At 42.4% G+C, this 18310-nt stretch overlaps 1 protein-coding gene across 6 annotated transcripts in view; it reads right to left on the reverse strand.

Moving 5' to 3' along the window:
- macf1a (microtubule actin crosslinking factor 1a) overlaps positions 1–18310 on the reverse strand; it is a 224494-nt gene that overhangs the window by 126809 nt on the left and 79375 nt on the right. For 4 of the 6 annotated variants that reach the window (XM_085446513.1, XM_085446512.1, XM_085446510.1 and 1 more), the window contains exons 2-4: positions 10299–10360; positions 2598–2687; positions 1004–1105 (exon numbers count right to left, since the gene is read on the reverse strand). In XM_085446513.1, the coding sequence (XP_085302639.1) occupies positions 1004–1105; positions 2598–2687; positions 10299–10360 (254 nt within the window). The remainder of the gene's footprint in view (positions 1–1003; positions 1106–2597; positions 2688–10298; positions 10361–18310) is intronic. The other 2 variants (XM_085446515.1, XM_085446511.1) reach the window with 1 other exon arrangement.

An 18310-nucleotide genomic window follows, 5' to 3' on the forward strand; every position in this document is an offset into this window, starting at 1 on the left:
AATTAAAATAAATCAACTGCTAATGGAAAATTTATAATGCGCCCAGAATTTAACACCATTTGCCCAATGAGAAAGAAATACTTTTAATTCGTTTTATAATTATTCACAATTTGTGTAACATTTGAGTTCCTGGACTCAGTTTTGATCATTTTCATCTTTACTCTTCAAAGGAAACAGATTTGCTTTATAAATTAAATAGAAGTAAGAAATATTTGTGTCATATCACAGACTATACATAAAAGATGGATGCAGTTTTTTTTAAAAACTAGGTATCATATGCAGTGTGGATCTCACAGAGAAACTTCTTACAAAAATGAGTTCTTAACCATGAGGCAACCACGTGCTGCACCATACTCCTTTTTATCTTCTATTTTACTCTCAGTCGGACCATAATTTAGAAAATGATCATCATCTTGTCTTCCCTAAGATTTAAAACAATCGACTGACATCATAAACTAACCAGGAAATTGTTTACAGTGCCCATAAATCCAATGAGAAGTAGGCTAACCTTCCCATAGACTTCAACACAATCTGACTTCTTTTTGCTATCACAGTCGCCGCCACCTGCTGGCCATTAGAAACAATGCAGGTACAGGCACTTCCGCATACGCTACATTTTGCTGTGACATGCAAAATAGCAGCTATCTGTTGAGTGAAAACACACTTTAATAACGCTGTTTTTGAAAGTTTATGATATTTCGTTTTATATTTATTTATATATTTATCAATCTAACAGTCAAAGAGAAGAAAGTGGAAAATTTAACTAGGAGTATCGATGCTATCACCCAACAGAAACGGCGACGCCCTGTAGTGACACAGTAATGCAGCACTGACTCGTGCCATGTACAGTTTTGTAGGTCAAAAGTCAGTGGCACAGCACTCTCATGCGGCCTCGCAGCTCCGCCTATGGGAGCAGAGGGTGAAGCTGAAGGGGTCAAAGGTCAGGAGTGAGAGTGTGAGCGGTGGCGGGTGGAGGTGCAGAGGGCTTTGAGTTCGAACATACTCCCTGAGCTCCTTCCTCCTCCTCATCCTCCCCTCCGAGCGAGATGAGAGGGGGGGCCCGCGAGGCGTATGCCCTTTTCAATGGAGGGCCGCTCTTCTGTTGCTATGGTAACAGAAGGGTGGAAATGCACAAGAAGAGGAAAGGGGAAAAAAAAAAAACAGAGGAAGAAGAGATGCAGGATGAGAACGGCTGAATAACAGAACAGAATGAGGATGAAACATAAAAGCTCAGTAGCTGTAAATTAAGGAAAGAATATAAATGGCTCAAAAGGATCACTCAGCATAAACAGACAATTCAAATCAGCTGGGCACATCCGTCTGCTGACAGGCCCACGTCCATCTACTGAAGCCTACAAAACAAACTCTGTGGTAGGACTGTTTAGTCAATGACTCTTTACACATTCATGCATGAACCTCAAATAGTTGCAGCACACCACGTGAAACCGTCGTGTTAACCTCTGGTGGTTTGACACGGACGCCAGGACACAGTGACAGCTGTGGTTTGGTGTGATGCAACAACTAAGCTCTCTCTACACCAAAGGTTAAGAGATGAAACAAGCAAAAAAGCAGTGCACTTCATCCTGGAAAGTTCACCTGTAAATGCACACGGGCAGAAATGTCTGGATATGGAAAAACAGGAATTTTAATATCTAATTCCATCACAGCTAAGCCTGCATACAAATAGTCTAGTATTGAATATTTGTTTCATATGTAGTTGATTTGGATAGCCTACTTGTTGAACATCCCTCTCTATCACAGAAGTGATTATTATGCTTCAGTTCACCTCATCGCTGCTAACTTTAGCCTCTTTTTACACCTCTAACAGATTTTTATTATTAAATTAGGGCTAGCAAAGAAGCTATGGACAGTATCCTCCTTCTGTGTTACATCTTGCTCTACAGGTACAGGAACAGCTCTCTCTTGCTGTTGTGTTTATTGGGCGAGGCCTTGGAAAGTGTGAGGGGGGAAAAGTAAGACCTGCGTCTGCTTCCAATTTTCTCTATAAGAAATAATTTTACAGGTAAATGCCAAAGTTATGCTGAAGCTAATTTTGTTGCAGTTAGGAAATTATACAACTTAATGCCCCCACAGCAGCTCTGAGGCTCAAAAAAAGGGCAGTGGGTAAAGCCCTAATCAGTGAGACTCTACAACAGTGAGGAAATGGTGATGGCCTCATCACAGTTTGTCCTCTTCTCTATGAAACACTTATTATGTCTGACTGTTGCGCTGTCAGTCTCCCTCAATCCGATCTGATGTCCTGAAGGTGACGTCGTCAGGTGACACTGTCCCCTGTGTGCGTGTGCTCCTGCAGACCTGAGTCAGCAGTCCCTTTACATTAATCTACCTGTCTGCAACTAGACCATTCAGAGACTGACTCGTAGATTCTTACATCATCATCAAAAACAGGAGGGAAACTGAGGACGATGTCCCGACATCATTGTCCCAAAATTGCCCAAGAAGTCATGTGTGAAACCGGCTTACATAACAGTCACTGGATTTGTATGCTTGGAATTGGAACAACAGCGTGTGCGTGATGGAAAATATCGCAGTGAGATACGAGATGAATGTGTGTGTCAGAGATAAAAATCCCTTACCAGGGTGACTCCAGAGAGGACTTCCAGCAAGGAAATCAGGTTGTGTCCATCTCTCAGGTCCTCATACAGGTCTGTGATGTGCTTCCTCACCTAAGAGAGAGGCAGGGATGTAAAGGAAGGAGAGAGGGAGCAGGGACAGACAGGAAATGAACAGGGAGGAGGAAGAAAAGGGAGAAAGAAAAAAAAAAGTTAATTTTACACTGCAGTCATCCCTCTGTTGACATCTGTCAGGCCGATTGCCCCACAGCTGACAGGCCTGGTGACAGCGGTTGCCTGGCCAACAGAGATGAAGCACCAGCTGTGCCCTCTTGTCTCCGTTGCCATGATGTTGCCTTGAAATAAACCAGGGTGGCAGCGGGTCGTCACTGCTGGCGGTCACTGACACAGTGACTCAGCGAGCGGGCCGAGCAGAGCGATCAGCATCAGTGGCGGTTTTGTGTGAAAGTGGGACACTCAGTGGGACGGATGGACGGACAGACAAACGGAGACTGTTTGAGGCTCAGCAGAGAGGGAAAACTGGATCAAGCAGCGAAGAGTGAGCAAAGCTTTACGGGAAAGAGGAAAAAAGAGACTAATACGACAGCTGCACCATGCTGAAACCTCCGAGGCAGAAAAAAAATTCAATGCAGGAAACAAAAACAGGTGTCCAGTTCCTCTAGAGCCTCAAATCCCCACAGATACCCACGTTAAAGTGCCCAGCTGAACGGCATTAAAAAGCAGCATTAAAAAACATTGTGATTGCTAATATGCTAATGCTGAAGCTTTAAATGCGGATCCCATCATCTAACAGGTGATGTCATGAGGCATCCATCTTTCATATACAGTTTATTAGCTCTTAAATTGGTTAAAAGTGTTTTACTTACAGTCCCATCTGCCACTGATAAACTTTGTAATGATGTAACAATTTACAGTGTAATTACTGTCAACATGGAATGAAATCTACATATTTTTGCTTTGATGCTTCTGTTTCTAAAAGACAGACAAGTGGCAACTTTGTCTCTCACCTGTGAAATATTAATTACGGCATCCTGCCCTGCACATTAGAATTTAGCGAGCAGACGTGAACCTGACATGAACTAACCATGTCTAAAACTAGGTTGTTTCCCCAGCATAGACCTCCTTTCTAAATCTCCAGTTTGAAATACAGGCACTAGACAGACTCTTAAAAGGCACAGCCAAACAAGAACAAAAGCTTTTCTTTTGTAAATAAAACATTTCAGTGCGAGCGTTCTTCATCAGAAAGAGCGAGGAAAGTGAGAAAAACTGGCAGGCGGCAAAGGTCGACCGAAGTGCTTCAAAAATGCAGACCCACTTATGTAAGCAAGGACAAACGTCCACCTGCATTAGAGGGATTTTTACTGCTTCGCGCAGCACCAGCAGGAACTCGGGTTTGCTGCATTCCTGGAAAATGCACTGCCATGTGTTTCCAGAAGAGGGCAAGACAGGCACAAGAGTAGGCTGCCGGAACATGACTGCAGACTCACCGAATCAGGTACAAATAATAAAGATATAATCTAAAATAAATAACATCACCTTTAAGTTAATGCAGAGTATCATTACATAACTTATCACCCATTCTTGTTAAAGATAAGATACCCCGAGGGCTTCAGTTTTAATCAGCAGTCACAGAAGTAGCAGCACTCCACCCTTTGTCCTCAATAACCTCTTCTCCTAAACCTCATTTCACTGTCTATTTTTCTCTCCCTCGCTCATCTGTGTCACTTCCTCACCCTCCTCTCGCTGCCTCCGCGTCTCTGTGGAAGGGTGACACGAGCTGCTTCGGAGGCACGCTGATGTAACGAGTGTTAATTAGATGACAGGAAGACATGGTGTATCCACCAGTGCCTGGAAATGAGGTGCAGTTTATTGTCTAATAGTGCCCGAGTGTGTCACAGGCTCAACATGGCACACAGTTCATAGCCCTCATCCTCAGTTTACTGTAAGCTCTGCATGTCACTGCCAATAAACCATCATCCTAATACCTTCAGTCACTTTCAGTAATTCAGATGGACATGCTAGCTGCTGCAGCAACACTGCAACAACTTCACCTTCTTCAGCAGCTTTTTAGACCATAAATAACTACAACAAATCTGTATCTGAAATTGACTTCTGCTCAGAAAGGACTGTTATTTTGAGCTTAACACTGAGTTTAACCGCCTTTTGTATATTATAATACAGCAGTGCATGAACCAAATCTTGGCTAACAAAGTTTAAATTCGGTTCCTCGTTCTTCTGTTTGTCAGGGGAAACAAAGACATTATTTGAGTTCAGCTCCACAGAGTCATTGAAGGTGCTGTTGACCGTATGAGCTCAGAAAATATTTTAAAACAAAGTCTCAGCAATTAGTGGATAAAAAAATGAACATTCAGCCTGACTTTTTGGGCTAAAATGTAAAACTATTCACATTGTTGGAATTACTTCTCATTGAAAATGAAATTAGCTGCTATAAGATGCAACAGAGCTCAGCGCTGTGCCACTGTCACTGAATTTAAAACTGCAATTTAAACCCAAATTGATCTTTTGATCAGCTGTTTTAAGGGACGCCGCTCCCTAAGCCAGCTGTGCCTGATGTGCAGTGACAGCAGATGCTTCTGGCACTAAAGCATACTGTCATACAGAGCCAATGTTAAAATACCCCAGGCTGCCTGACAGCACCTGGAGCTTCCGGCACAGTGAACACAAATGTAGGTCACGCTGATTTTGGACAAAAATACAAGACCTATCAGTTCAAACAGCATTTTGTCACATTTGGATACATTTGGATTGAAAGCTATAGTAAGACAACAGAATAGATGATGGAAATTATTTGATGCCAGTTATAAACGTGTTTCGTGGACTGACATGCCGTTTAATGTGATAGGACTTGCATGATCAGCCAAAACAAACAAAATCCGTGTGTTGCCACACAAGGGTCACAGAAATGGATAACCTGTGCTATAAGGTGGCAGTTCAGTCTTTGCCTTGGGCGCAGTCCGTGATCATTTCAGTGTTTTCTTCAAGCTCAGACAGAGATTTGAGTGGGTGACGACACACTGCACTAATCGATGAGTGATGAGCCCAAAGTTTTTTTGAGAGAAGCATAAACAAGCTTGCTGCTATGTTTGAGTCCATGAAACACAACATCTGTCGCCTCAGGACCTCATATTTTACGTTTTAAGTAAACTACACAAGTCCTCTTCTCAACCTTTCAACCCTATTAACAGATAAACAGTTTTTTTAATCCATTCTTCTAAAACATGTGTCTAGAATTTGTACTCTAGTTCAGGAGTTAGAGGGTTGGTAGTTTGACCCCTGCTCCTCCAATCAGAATGCTTAAGTGTTTTTTCTGCAAGAAACTAAACACACGTGTACGATTGGTAAATTAAAAGTTGTAAAATAAAGCTCTTTTTTTCCACTCTGAGTGCACATTAAGAATAGAAAAGCACCAAGTGCCAGTCAATTACCAGTTTCAGCCAACCTCTTTATATATTTGGAAGTATGAAATGAGACTTCCTCCGACAGCAGCTTCTTGGGTAGTTTTTTCTGATGTTAAAACTTAAGTTTCCCTTAACATGGACAGGAGACAGACTGCATGACTTCTTAATCCATAGCTGCCGTATTTGTCTTCACTGTGTCAACAAACTGCTGGGTCAAAGTGTGTCACTGCATGCCAGCAGGTAGCCTGGAGGACAGTGTTTACATTGGCCCCTGTGTGCACTGTATACACCAGAATACCTGAGCACACCTCAGCAGCCAGAAATAAACCAGACTTGGCGCTAGAGCTGGGCGATATGAGATTTTTTCATATCACGATATGTTTTTTTTCATTTCAGGCGATAACGATATCTATCGCGATATAAGCCAAATAACTATATTTGTAAGATTTAAATGTGCCGTTGCTCACAAGTAAAATGTGAAATAATCAGCAGCTTGTTTTTATTTAAATATTTATTTCCCATAATAAGTTCAACAGGGTAGATGTACTTAAGGAACATGAGACTTTTTCAGATAAATAAAGGCAAATATTGCAAACTACACAAAAGGCAGCCGCTAAAGCGTTTAAGTTTCAAAATAGGACAAACGAAACAGACTAAATTGTCAATTCCACTTAGAAACAAAATATTAATTCTAAAAATAAATCTTAGTTTGTTTTACAGAAGAACAGACAAAACTGACTAACTTTTGTCAATATCAAATAAACTGAGAACTAAAAGGAAATTCTCAATCTCTCCTTGTTGTATAGCTGAGCTTTTCAAACAGTTTTAACAGTTACTTTAGTCTGACAAAAGCCGAATGACGAATTAGCGCTTCCAGTCAGAGACTGAGGCTACGTCCACACGTACACGGGTATTTTTGAAAACGGAGATTTTCCATTTTCGTTTTAAAAAATAATCCCGTCCACACATAAAGGCAGAAATGAAGGAAAACGCTGCTATGAACATGCCAAAGCAGCAGGTGGCGCTAGATTCCTAACCGTGCCTAAATGTTGGCCAATCAGAAGTCTAGAAGCCTCGGTGGGAAAAAGTAAACAAAGCTGGGGCATAGAAGCAGAACCGAGTCGTAAGTGTGGAGGGACAGTAACTGTGTGTATATGTAAGCATTTAAACACTGCAGAGAGTAGAATTAACAGTAACAGTATTGTAGAAATTCATTTCACCGAAACAATAACGTGGCGCAGTGTGACGCATGCACCAGTTTATTGTATTTCCAGACTTGCTTTCGGCACAATTTACAGTGAACGCTACTCTATTTTTGTCAGACTTGAAATAGCCGAAATACCTTCACACTACGGAACTTCTATGGCTCTTCCGTTTGACAATCTCTCCGGCATTGGAACCATCATCTGTTTTCTCTTCGGTCACGCTCGGTTGATTTTTCTAGTCGGCACACTCATTTCCTCCATTACGCGCTGGCTCCATTACCCGCTGGCTGCTTCCCAAACAAACACACGTGTGGCTTGGCACTTGTGCTGTACGTAACAAGTCACGCGACGTGACGCTGCGGCCGTGACGCTGCGGCTCTGCGCTACTTAATTTGGATTGGCTGACCTTTTTTTTTTTTTTTTTTTTTTTTTGAGGACAAGAGCGGCGAGGTCTATCGCGATAGCTTAATTTCTCTATCGAGTAAAAGTTATATCGCGATACATATCGTTATCGTTCTATCGCCCAGCTCTACTTGGCGCACATACACAGACATCAACAACAAACAGGAAGTGAAGAGCCATTATGCTACCTAACGTCCCTTTATCTTTTCTTTAACAGGCTCTTTGTTTTTATCTCCAGAGTTTAGTTTTGATTCTGCCTTCCGTTCTTCATCTTTTGTCTCGCTCAGCCTTGTTTTCTCTGCATTTCTCCCAGCTGACAGGGCGGAGGTTTGTAGGTTTAACAGTGCTGGCTGAGAGTCGATATATGACGCAGGGCACACAACTATTTCACACTTCTGTCTATTCAAGCGCACAGCATTGTTTCCAATACATTTTCTTAGGTCTTACGTCCTTATGGGTAAGTTTTGATTGAACAAAATTCACCAAAACAATAAGTCAGAACTCACTTTACTAATACAACTCAAAATAAACTGTCCAATGTAATGGCTCGCACTGTGCAAGCATACAAAAATACACATTTCAACTGATTAATCGGTCATTATGTGTTTTGATCAATTAGAACAGTGGTCCCCAACCCCCGGGCCACGGACCAGTACGTGACTCATTTGGTACCGGGCCGCGAGGGTGAGACTCGGGTGTGAACTGTATGGTTTTAAGGGTTTTTAGCGTTATTTTGTTATCGTTTTTTTTTCGTTAACTCTGTTTTCCTGGGTCTTTTCACGTGTGTTATGAGTAAATCTTCTTTTTTTCGGTACCGGTACTAGTTTTATTTTGTTGTATTTATCCGCGACACCTTAAAGGCCGGTCCGTGAAAATATTGTCGGGCACAAACCGGTCCGTGGCGCAAAAAAGGTTGGGGACCGCTGAATTAGAAAACAGATAATAACAAAACAACAAACAGCCTAAATAAATGTAATTTTTCCTGTCACAGAGAACAGAGATGCTGCAACTCATTATCAATTCTGCCTAAAGGCCCGACATAGAGTTTCAGCTTATTTTGAAACCAAAACTGTTGTGCAGACACCATCACTGATTAAAATGAACCGATAAGATTCAAGAAAATGTGACAGACCGGATCATCGCTCAACTAAAACCGGCTCATTCACATTGGCAGTTTAATACTCTGTGACGTTAATAACTGATTAATTCAACATTTGAACAACACTTTAAACTTGTATGACTGCACAGATGACGTGACCTCCCATTAGAAAATATAAGCTGAATTTCGAGCTCTCAAAAAGAGAAGAAAAAAAAAAATCATTAACATCTCTCGCGGCCGCTCTGTCTCTTCATCTCTGACCTACATTCACAGTCGGCATTGGCCTGGCAGCGCCAGCTGATACAGAGTTACATTTTCAGGCTGGGCAGCTCTGACGACAGTTGCTCCAGAGTTATGGGGTCAGACAGACGTTTCCCTGCCCGGGTCATGTGACAGAAATGCTCTGCATTCTCCTTACGGCCTGTGTGACACATGGCGTACACACTGTACTTTATGGATGTGACAGAAACCGTGTGACTGAACGCTGATGTGATGCTATGCAGACAGAACGGGCAGCTGTTTGTGGCCTATAGAAAGACATATATATACACACTAAATATATATATATATATATTTAAGCGACAAATGTTTTACGTTCAGCTTAATTTCATATTTGAGCATGACTGAAAGTCTCCAGGCATCCAGTCATGGAGGATTTAGTCTCCAGGGTGTTATGGCACCTTGGTTTGTGCATTGTGAAAGAAGAACAGTGAATATCATTTACATGAATGTTGGCTCTCACAGCTGCTCATTCAGATTTATTAAAATGGGATGTTTCTTTTCTAATGCCCTAAAAATCAACAAACATATTCAAAAACTTAGCCATAAATAATTAAATATCTGCCTTCCTCTAAGCATTTGTAAATACACAACCGCATTCAAATATTCATTTAGGACTCTTGTTCAGTTCATTCTCAACTGTGTTTTCTCTGTTAAACATTAGGGAGGGAAGGCATTTAACAAGCTGTAGTTTCAGAGCCGCTAACGGTGATAAAACAGGGGCTAAATGATGCAGACAGATGCTCATCCATCGATGGAGCAGTGCCGCTCGCACACAGTCACATTAACGCTGATCATTACACACCAGCCTGATGCAACAGCACTGACAGCTCAGATAAAAGGATGGAGAAGAATGGGACCAGCAGGAAGTCTTAGTGGAAAAAATATATATTGTTAGTTTTATGCCAGAAGACAGGAAACGTGAGAATGAGATGAAGAGCTGCAGGACAATTTCAGAAGGAGTAAATCAGGCGGAACATCTAGAGGAGCTTTTTCTGAAGCTATTACTCTGCTCCCGCTGGACTGAAGATGTACAGTCCAGCTGCTTTATGACCCGAGACTGCTCACTTCATTGATTATCAAATAAATGTTGTCTGGGATGGTACACGAGGTCAGAGTGCGGAGCACTGATTTCATACACAGTACACAAACAACCATTGAAACGTGATTGATGTAAGTTGTTACAATTTATAGTGTGATTTCTATTGAAGATCTTTTCTCAGAACTATTACCATTCATTCAAAAATAACCTGGAAATCCCAGCTGAGCAATCCCAGCAGTAAAAGTTAGTGATACATACCTTGATGAGATGTTTGTTGACCCATTTTGTGAAGGTTTTCTTCTGCACCCTGTCCCGCTCATCTGCACAAAGAGAAATAAAAGGAGAGAAAGAGAGAGAGGTAAATTACATAATCCAAATCTTGCAAAGATGCTGCAGCCACTGCGATTATTTAGTGCATTACGTAGATGAAGAGGTCACACTGTGTTTGTGTCTGCAATGATTATGTGTTTTATACAAAAAACGAAAATCTTCTGTTAAATGACTGAATACTTTAATTTCAATCTGAATTTTGTCAATGGGATGACAAGAAGGTGCTGCTCAAACCTCCCACAGTCAAACTGGTAGTGGCTTTTGGTTACACACACTCATTTTATAAAGCTGCACATGGAACCGAACAAAAGGACTCAGTCTTCAAGTTCATGGAGAACAGCTGGAGGTCCTGTTGATAAGAGCCTCGTTAAACGTCCACGAACATGATTGCAACATCTTTACTGCATATTTTATCTGGATGACATCACCCTTAATAAAATAAGATGTTTTCCTGATGCTCAAAAAACATTTCACTTTTCTGCCCCACTTGTTATTTTTGAGTGCAAACTTTATGCTTCCTTCTCTCTTCGTTACATTTCTGCAGAGGTTTTTCCGCCTCTCTGATTCAGTCTCTTTCTGTGTGACCTGCAGCCAGGCACAGCTCCAGGCCTCCCCAGGCCAGAGGAGTGAGGCAGCCAGACCAGGAATAGAGCCTGATGCTGACCCACAACTCATTATCTCCTCACCGCAACCACAGCCTCCTGGTTTTTATACGGACTCGCGGAGCCTCTTCAGCTTTCCTCTGTTCATATCAGCCTGTCTGGGAGGAAACACAGACCCTTCCCGCCTTTCAGTTAAATATCTGACTTCCTGATGGAAAAACAGCACCACATCCTTTCGGTTCACATGGATTTGGATACATGTGAATGTAGAATTTAAAAATCCATTATAATTCTGGTCAAAGTTAAAAGTAGAAAGTAGTTTCAAGTTTTAAAATATTAAAAATGGGAATCACCGATGAACTGATATTTCTATGTTAATCTTTTTCTTTCTTTCCTTTTTATTTATTAATACATTTTAGCATCTTTCTTGCATCCCACTCTTCTCATTTTAAAAAAACAAACAAAACATTTCATAAGTTTCTGCTCGGTAACTACTGGTTGATTACATCCGCCTTATTCCGAAAACAACAACGAGACCAGATGGATGAAGCTAATCTACCAAGAAATTAGGGAATGAAATAAAGTAATTAAGTAGAAACAATTCCCATATAAAGAGATAAAAATATGCTTACATTAATTTTATATATTATACTTTATCATATGAGAACAAATTAGAGCTGAAGAGTTTTTTTCCCTCTACTATATTGAATGAATTTGCATCAGCCAATCAGAAAAAAGGTTGCTCCAGGTACCTCACTTCTTCATCTGCTGTTTACGTGCTGCCACCATGTGAGAGCGCGACCATGGGGAAAGAGTATCACTTCCTTCTTAAGCATCTTGTTATCTCTCTGTCTGACACCCACACCTATGCAAACACACACTCAGTGACACACACACCCTCTCAGACCTCCACAATGCTGTCGAACAGCTCCGACAGCATTGTGGAGATTTCAAAAAGAGAAAGTCTGATTTAGGCTTTAGGTTCAAACATCTCAACTGGATAAAAGTCAAAGATGCCCTAAACCCTGAAAAACACACCCACCCAGACTCGCACAGAGTGACCCCTCTAAGGAGTTTACATAGACGGAAGAGCCTCTCAGCAAAGAGCGCAAATTTCAACATCTCTTGCAAAATAGTTTCACCACTGCCACACGCCTTGATTCCCAAACCTGCCCGGGTAGTCCGGCTTGTTAACCCAGAGGAAAAACTTAGGTTACAAACCTAAAGTCCTTAATGATCGTGTAATGATTCATCAGGTTCATCCAGGCGTGGCAGCTGGGGTTAGTAATCCCAGATATGCGGGTTATAGGATTTAAAAACCAGAGACATGTGGAGATGTGTGAGTGGTAGCCACAGAAAGGCAAACACACATGCACAGCAGAGTGCATTGTTAAGCCGTACACACCCCCTTCCAGGCTCTCTAAACACAGGACGTGCACACACTTCACCCTTTGCGTTCAGACGAACAATGATTAATAGAGACAACCTTTAGCATAACTGCTGTCACCGGCATGTGCACAAATGGGAACTGTTCAAACACACACATAAACACGTGCTCACAGGAGACTCTCTGCAACATGTAAACATGCACTGCACACACTCTACAGCTTCCCTGTTGACATGAACTGTACACACACACACACACACACAGGTAGGGGCTCACACTGACCTGCACAGCACATGAGCGAGTACAGGTGAGCGTTGAGGTTACACTCATTCCTGTAGTCGGGCCACATGTTCTACTGTTTCACTCCTCCGCCTCTACTCAGACCTTGAATTGATGTCAGTGACGCATAATCCGAGACAGAAGTCAGATAATGATAGCAGTGAGACGTCTTTTTGGCAACAAGCTGTCCCCATGTATCCGAAACTGAAAGCCGTGGCCGACAGGAGCGCACCGGACGGTACCACCAGTTTCAGTCTCAGCGCCGCTCTCTCCCCCTCTCTATGGTTCACCCGTTCCCTCTTCCCTTGATCCCTGCCGTCGCTGCCATGTCTCCGGCCTACAGTCACTCTTTCCCAAGCGCAGTTGCTCTCACACACGTGTGTGTCAAAGTCAGCTGGCAGCTCCTCCCCTGAGTATGAAAAGGACAGCCTCCTTCACTCCCTAATCTCACTTCCTCACTAAGCTACGACTCTCTCTCTCTGTGTGTCACTTATTCTGTAGCTCACTCGCCCTCTGTTTGCAGGCCACAACAGACGGTGTGTTCTCCGACTGCAGCTGACGGTGGCTCTGCAGAGCTGCAGGGGTGCTGTCGTGTTCATCTCCTCTGTTTTCTCTCTTTTATTTCTGCCTTTCCTCTTCAATGCGTACGCAGGAACCTCTCAAGGAAAATCCTGGAGGGACAAATTGTGTTTCTCGTAAAGCTGACTCCTTTAAAGGAAATTTTTAGAAGGGAAGTATATGCACGTGTCCCACAGTGATGTCGTTTAATAAAAATGTCTTTTTTCGCTCCAGCCACGTCCATTTAGGATGATGTAATCCACTCCCTGAATGTTTCGAAAACAAAAGCACTCATACAATCAAGGCTTGTTCTGCCACGCTTTGCAAACACCCATGCATTCTTTTGCTTTCCAGCAGTGCCACCAGCTTACTGATATCACAGGTTTCCTTCCCCAAAGATGCACACACAAACTTCACAGCTGGCTTTTGTAAAAACAATCCTGCTAGCTAGAAGAAAACTGAGGAGAAGGCCAGGACTTGAGCTGAGGTGGACTTTAATTAAATACTGACAGGAAAACCAGCTTGAGTGGAATCAGTCATCTCATTAGTGCACGAGTCTGTTCGTGTAACAGCCATGAGATGACGAGCCCAACTGAGCCAGGCCTGGATCACAGCTGAAGCTCAGATCCAGGTGAGTGCTTAATAAGAGCCCACTAGCTGCTCTTTAGCTCTCAACTGGCTGGTATTCGACATGTGACATAAGATTACACATCCCGGCAATAAAAAACCAACAAATACAAAAAAAATAAAAGAGTGTCCTGCTTGCGTCCTCACAGCTGACAGACTAAACGCACATTTTTATGAAGCCTCTTCGCTTGTTCTTTGCCGTCTCTTAAAATAGCTCAGCTGTGCCAGACAGCGCCAACGCAGGTTTGAATAATCTCAGCTGTGTGGAAGCAATGAGTCTGCACCGCTCTGGCTAAAAGCTCTGAGTCAAACAATATCCACCGACAGGTCATGTGACCCGGACCCAGGCGGTGAGGAAGGGCGGACGTTAAAGCGAGCTCCTGATGCTTGCAGGATGTGTACTGTGGACAGTGTTGTACAGTACAGGTACACACACTTATCCAGGCGAGGCAGTGACTCACAAACACTCTTATAGTCACAACAAGCTCAGACAGAGCCACACAAGCTCCTCCCCTTTCCCCCCCTTTCCCTCCAACAGCAGCCTTATTCCTTCAGCTCCATCCCTCCTCATGTCGTGTCCTCTTCCTCTCTGGTATTCTTCTCCTCCTCAGTCTTCACAGTGGTTCTCTCTTTCTGTCACTAAGGGACCATCCACACTAAAAATACCAGACGGAGCTTACGCCTCTAATACCACGCAGCATGCTTATCCCTCGCTCCCTCCTTCTCTGCCGTTATCGCCACTAATCTCTAACACACTCTCTCTTCTGCCCGGTCTTCCGGTGGTCTGGCGTTCTCCTCCTCTGATTCAATTTAAATTAAATGTGGAAGTGAAGGATGCTTCCAAGTGTCCTGCTTTTCCTCTTCTAGCCTGCCTGGTTGTCTGTCACTTCTTTCACTTTCTCTTTCGTTTTCCATTTTTCTTGCAGCCGGCCTGTTTCCCAGGGCTCATTTAGCCCATTTCTGGTGACACTTGAAGCCTGGCACCACTCTGTCCCTTCTCTTTCATTTTATTCTTTCTTCTCTTCCGCTTCTCATCCCATTTCTGTCTCTTTCATTGGCAGCTACAAACACTGCATGTTAAATATTTGGCAGTTTGTCATTTTCTTCAATTTTCAAATCTAAACTTTCCCTGCTGGGTGGCTAAGATGTCCCAATTGCACACTAACAAGCTGTCCAGTTCGCCCCTTCAGCAGATTAAGATCACATTCAATTTGCCCTCCTGTGGCCACAGACGACAGACACCTGAGGGCTTAAATGCAGACTCCTGGACTCCTACTGTGCATTAAATACTACACAGATGCGTGTTAGATCAGCCCCTTCAACGTTTCTACACGTGACTTTAATCAATTCAAATTAGTTTTACAAACTGTTTCTGCTCGGGTCAGAGTGATACAGTTTGTAAAACCCTGTTAGGAAGTGAAGCTGATTCAGGGTCACTGTGGCTTTGTTATCGACCCACATCTAAATAAAGACTTCATCATCCTGTTCAGTGGTCATGACATTAAAGCAGACATTGCTTTAACTTGTTTTCAATTTAGTACGTTTGCTTTTTACAGTGAGACGATTGAATTTTCATTTTTTCTGACAACTGGAAATCACTCCAGCAGGCTTCAGCATTTACAAGCAAAGCAGAGCTGATTCAGACCAGTTAGCTAACTATGAAGAACTACAGTCCAATATGGCTGCAGCCATGGGAGGTTTTAGATATTTAGTTATTTTTACGGTGACTTATGCACACATTTTCACTTTTATCTAGACACATTGTTTGTGTGCTTACAGAGCTTGTAGATTCAGATCTAACTGGTTAAAATTTGCCTCTGGTAGATGGTGACAGACAGATCGGTCATATAATTACAAGCCAAGCAGTTTAGTGAAAGTTCAAACTTTTTGGAAGATTTTCCACAAAAGACCTGACTCTTCATCTCACAGAAAATTCCCTCCAAATCATAAATGCGTTGAGTCCCTTTGTCATTTTGTCCTGAGAACAACAACAGTTTGCCCCATTCTCACAAAGAATCCTTCTAAAAGCTTCTAAATCCTGATATATTCAAAATAATTAAATTGAATATAAGTTAAGCTAAACTATTACTAGTAAAATACTACTACTAAACAACTTTGGTAACACTTTAATTCTTTTTCATTCAACCCAGAGTAATCCTAACAAACAGACAGATTATTAACTTCTCCTTGGTGCAGGTTTTTAAATCTACTGAAGCCTTATTTATTATTTACTGATGTTGCGCTGTTGGACAGGCTGTACGCGTAAACAACAAACCCTGTGCTCAATAAAAAGCGTAGTAATTTCAAAGAAAGCATAAACCACTGACATTTAAGTAGTATGTCAACTTTTACCACATCATGTACTTTCTATATAAAAACCCATGCATCCACACACCCTGGCATGCTTGGCCTATCACTGTGAAATGCTGAGTTTCCTGTCACAAGTCACACACACACACACACACACACACACACACACACACACACACACACACACACACACACACACACACACACACACACACACACACACTGCAGCTGTGTTACACAGTAGCAGCTCCTCTATAAACTGGAAACAACAAGTAAATCAACATGAAAGTCAAATATGATGCTTCATAACGTCCAACCACACCCAACATCTCCAAATGACTAAAGTAGTTGCATTCCTACAAGTGCACAATCATTGTGACACCCACATGTAACCGAATTACTGCACGCACCTAAACGCAGACAGCCAAGTGTTCACACTCCTTTTATGTATTATGAGACGTATTATCTGTTAGTGACACTTACACCTAATTCCGCTCACATCCATCTTTGAATGAGCTTCAAAAAGATCAAATCACGGTGAGAAAGTCACACTTTCACCGCCTTGCAGCCATACAGAGGGTGAGTGCACTCAAAGGAAATATTACATATGTGTAAGGAAACATATCTTGCATCTTGTTTATTTAGCAGCATTAATTATCTAACCACACCTCATATTTTTGTGTCTATCAATAACCATCCAGGGCTTTTTTTCAGTAAAAACTTTGCTTATTTCAGTAGGTAAATGCCAGACCACATATGCTAAGCCAGGGGTAGGCAACTCCAGGCCTGGAGTGCACACCTGAATCAAATGATTAGTTGATTTTGAGGCCTCTGGAGAACTTCAAGACATGTTGGGGAGGTAATTTAGCAATTTGAATCAACTGTGTTGGATCGAGACACATCTAAAATCTGCAGGACACCGGCACTCGAGGCCTGGAGTCGCCGACCCCTGTGCTAAACCAAAGTGAAATCCTACATTAAGCAAATGAGTTCAACCATATTCTGGCCACCTTCCATCACTAATTATCTTCATAGCGGCCATGTTTCCCGCCAGCCTTTTCACTGCCCGCTTTTCTCTCTTACCACACCTCAATCGTGATCAGAGATGATCTGGCCTCACCCCCCCAGTACCGATCGACCTCATTGATTCACACTGTGACATCATGGCAGATACTGCTCTGCTTGTGAATCCCAGTCAGTCACCGCAGTCAGATAAAATTAGCCACAGTCCCAAAACCAAACATAGAAATTGGTTCAGTTTTTCCGCTCATGAGACACAAGCTTTGACAGAACAGCAGCTACTGAGCGTGAGTGTAAAGGTTACCATCAATATGTCAAAACGATGTAGTCATCCCAGACTTTAGACAGGTACAGTATTAATTATGCAACTCGAGCAGGCTTTAAAGGAGCGTTAGCACCAAGGCTACATTACAAAACACAAAAGGAATTTCCCTAATGCAAGACAAAGGTATGAATAATTGGACACATGACCAAACTTAGCAGCTTACTGGCAGCACAGCGTTTCATTGTTTACTGTAGAGTATGAAGATTTAAACACAGAGCATAGCTCATGCAAGCAGCTGAAGATGCACATAAATGCGACGATATAACATCTTTTTCATGGATTCTCCTCCACTGACTCATGTAGATACAACAATAAAGTCCCTGCAGCACAAAAGCATGAAGTGTCTCAGTGTAACAGGAGATGAAACAGGAGGAACCTTCATGCTCTTACAGCACAAGCTGCTTTACATTCCAGTAAAGCTAAAATAGAAAAACTGCACGGTTAATACAAACACCCATTACAAGCCAAGAAAACACTAAAGGTACTAATATAAAGGGGGGAAAAAGACACTGACATGCTAACAAAGAAGCAGAAGAGGCGGAGCCTAAACAGGAAGCACATGGATCTTGACATATAAGTCAGAACTGAAGCAGTGAGGAGGAGGAAAACTGTAGTCGACAGTGACCGTTTACCTGCGTCAGTGATGGGCATCTGACGGCGGCGGCGGCGGTAGTACCAAAACCCAGCTGCAGTCAGAAAGTGAAAAGCCACCACCAGGATTGGCGTTATGACATCAGGGTCTGACAGAAAATCCATCTTGTCGTACCGAGCGATGACAAAGTGCTCCTAGTCTGTCTGAACTTCCACAAAATACCACTTAAATAACAACCAA

This window comes from Copadichromis virginalis, linkage group LG22 (genome assembly GCF_057382275.1).
Source record: "Copadichromis virginalis isolate Kocher_CV1m ecotype Utaka linkage group LG22, C_Virginalis_male_GT1.1, whole genome shotgun sequence".
NCBI classification, from domain to species: domain Eukaryota; kingdom Metazoa; phylum Chordata; class Actinopteri; order Cichliformes; family Cichlidae; genus Copadichromis; species Copadichromis virginalis.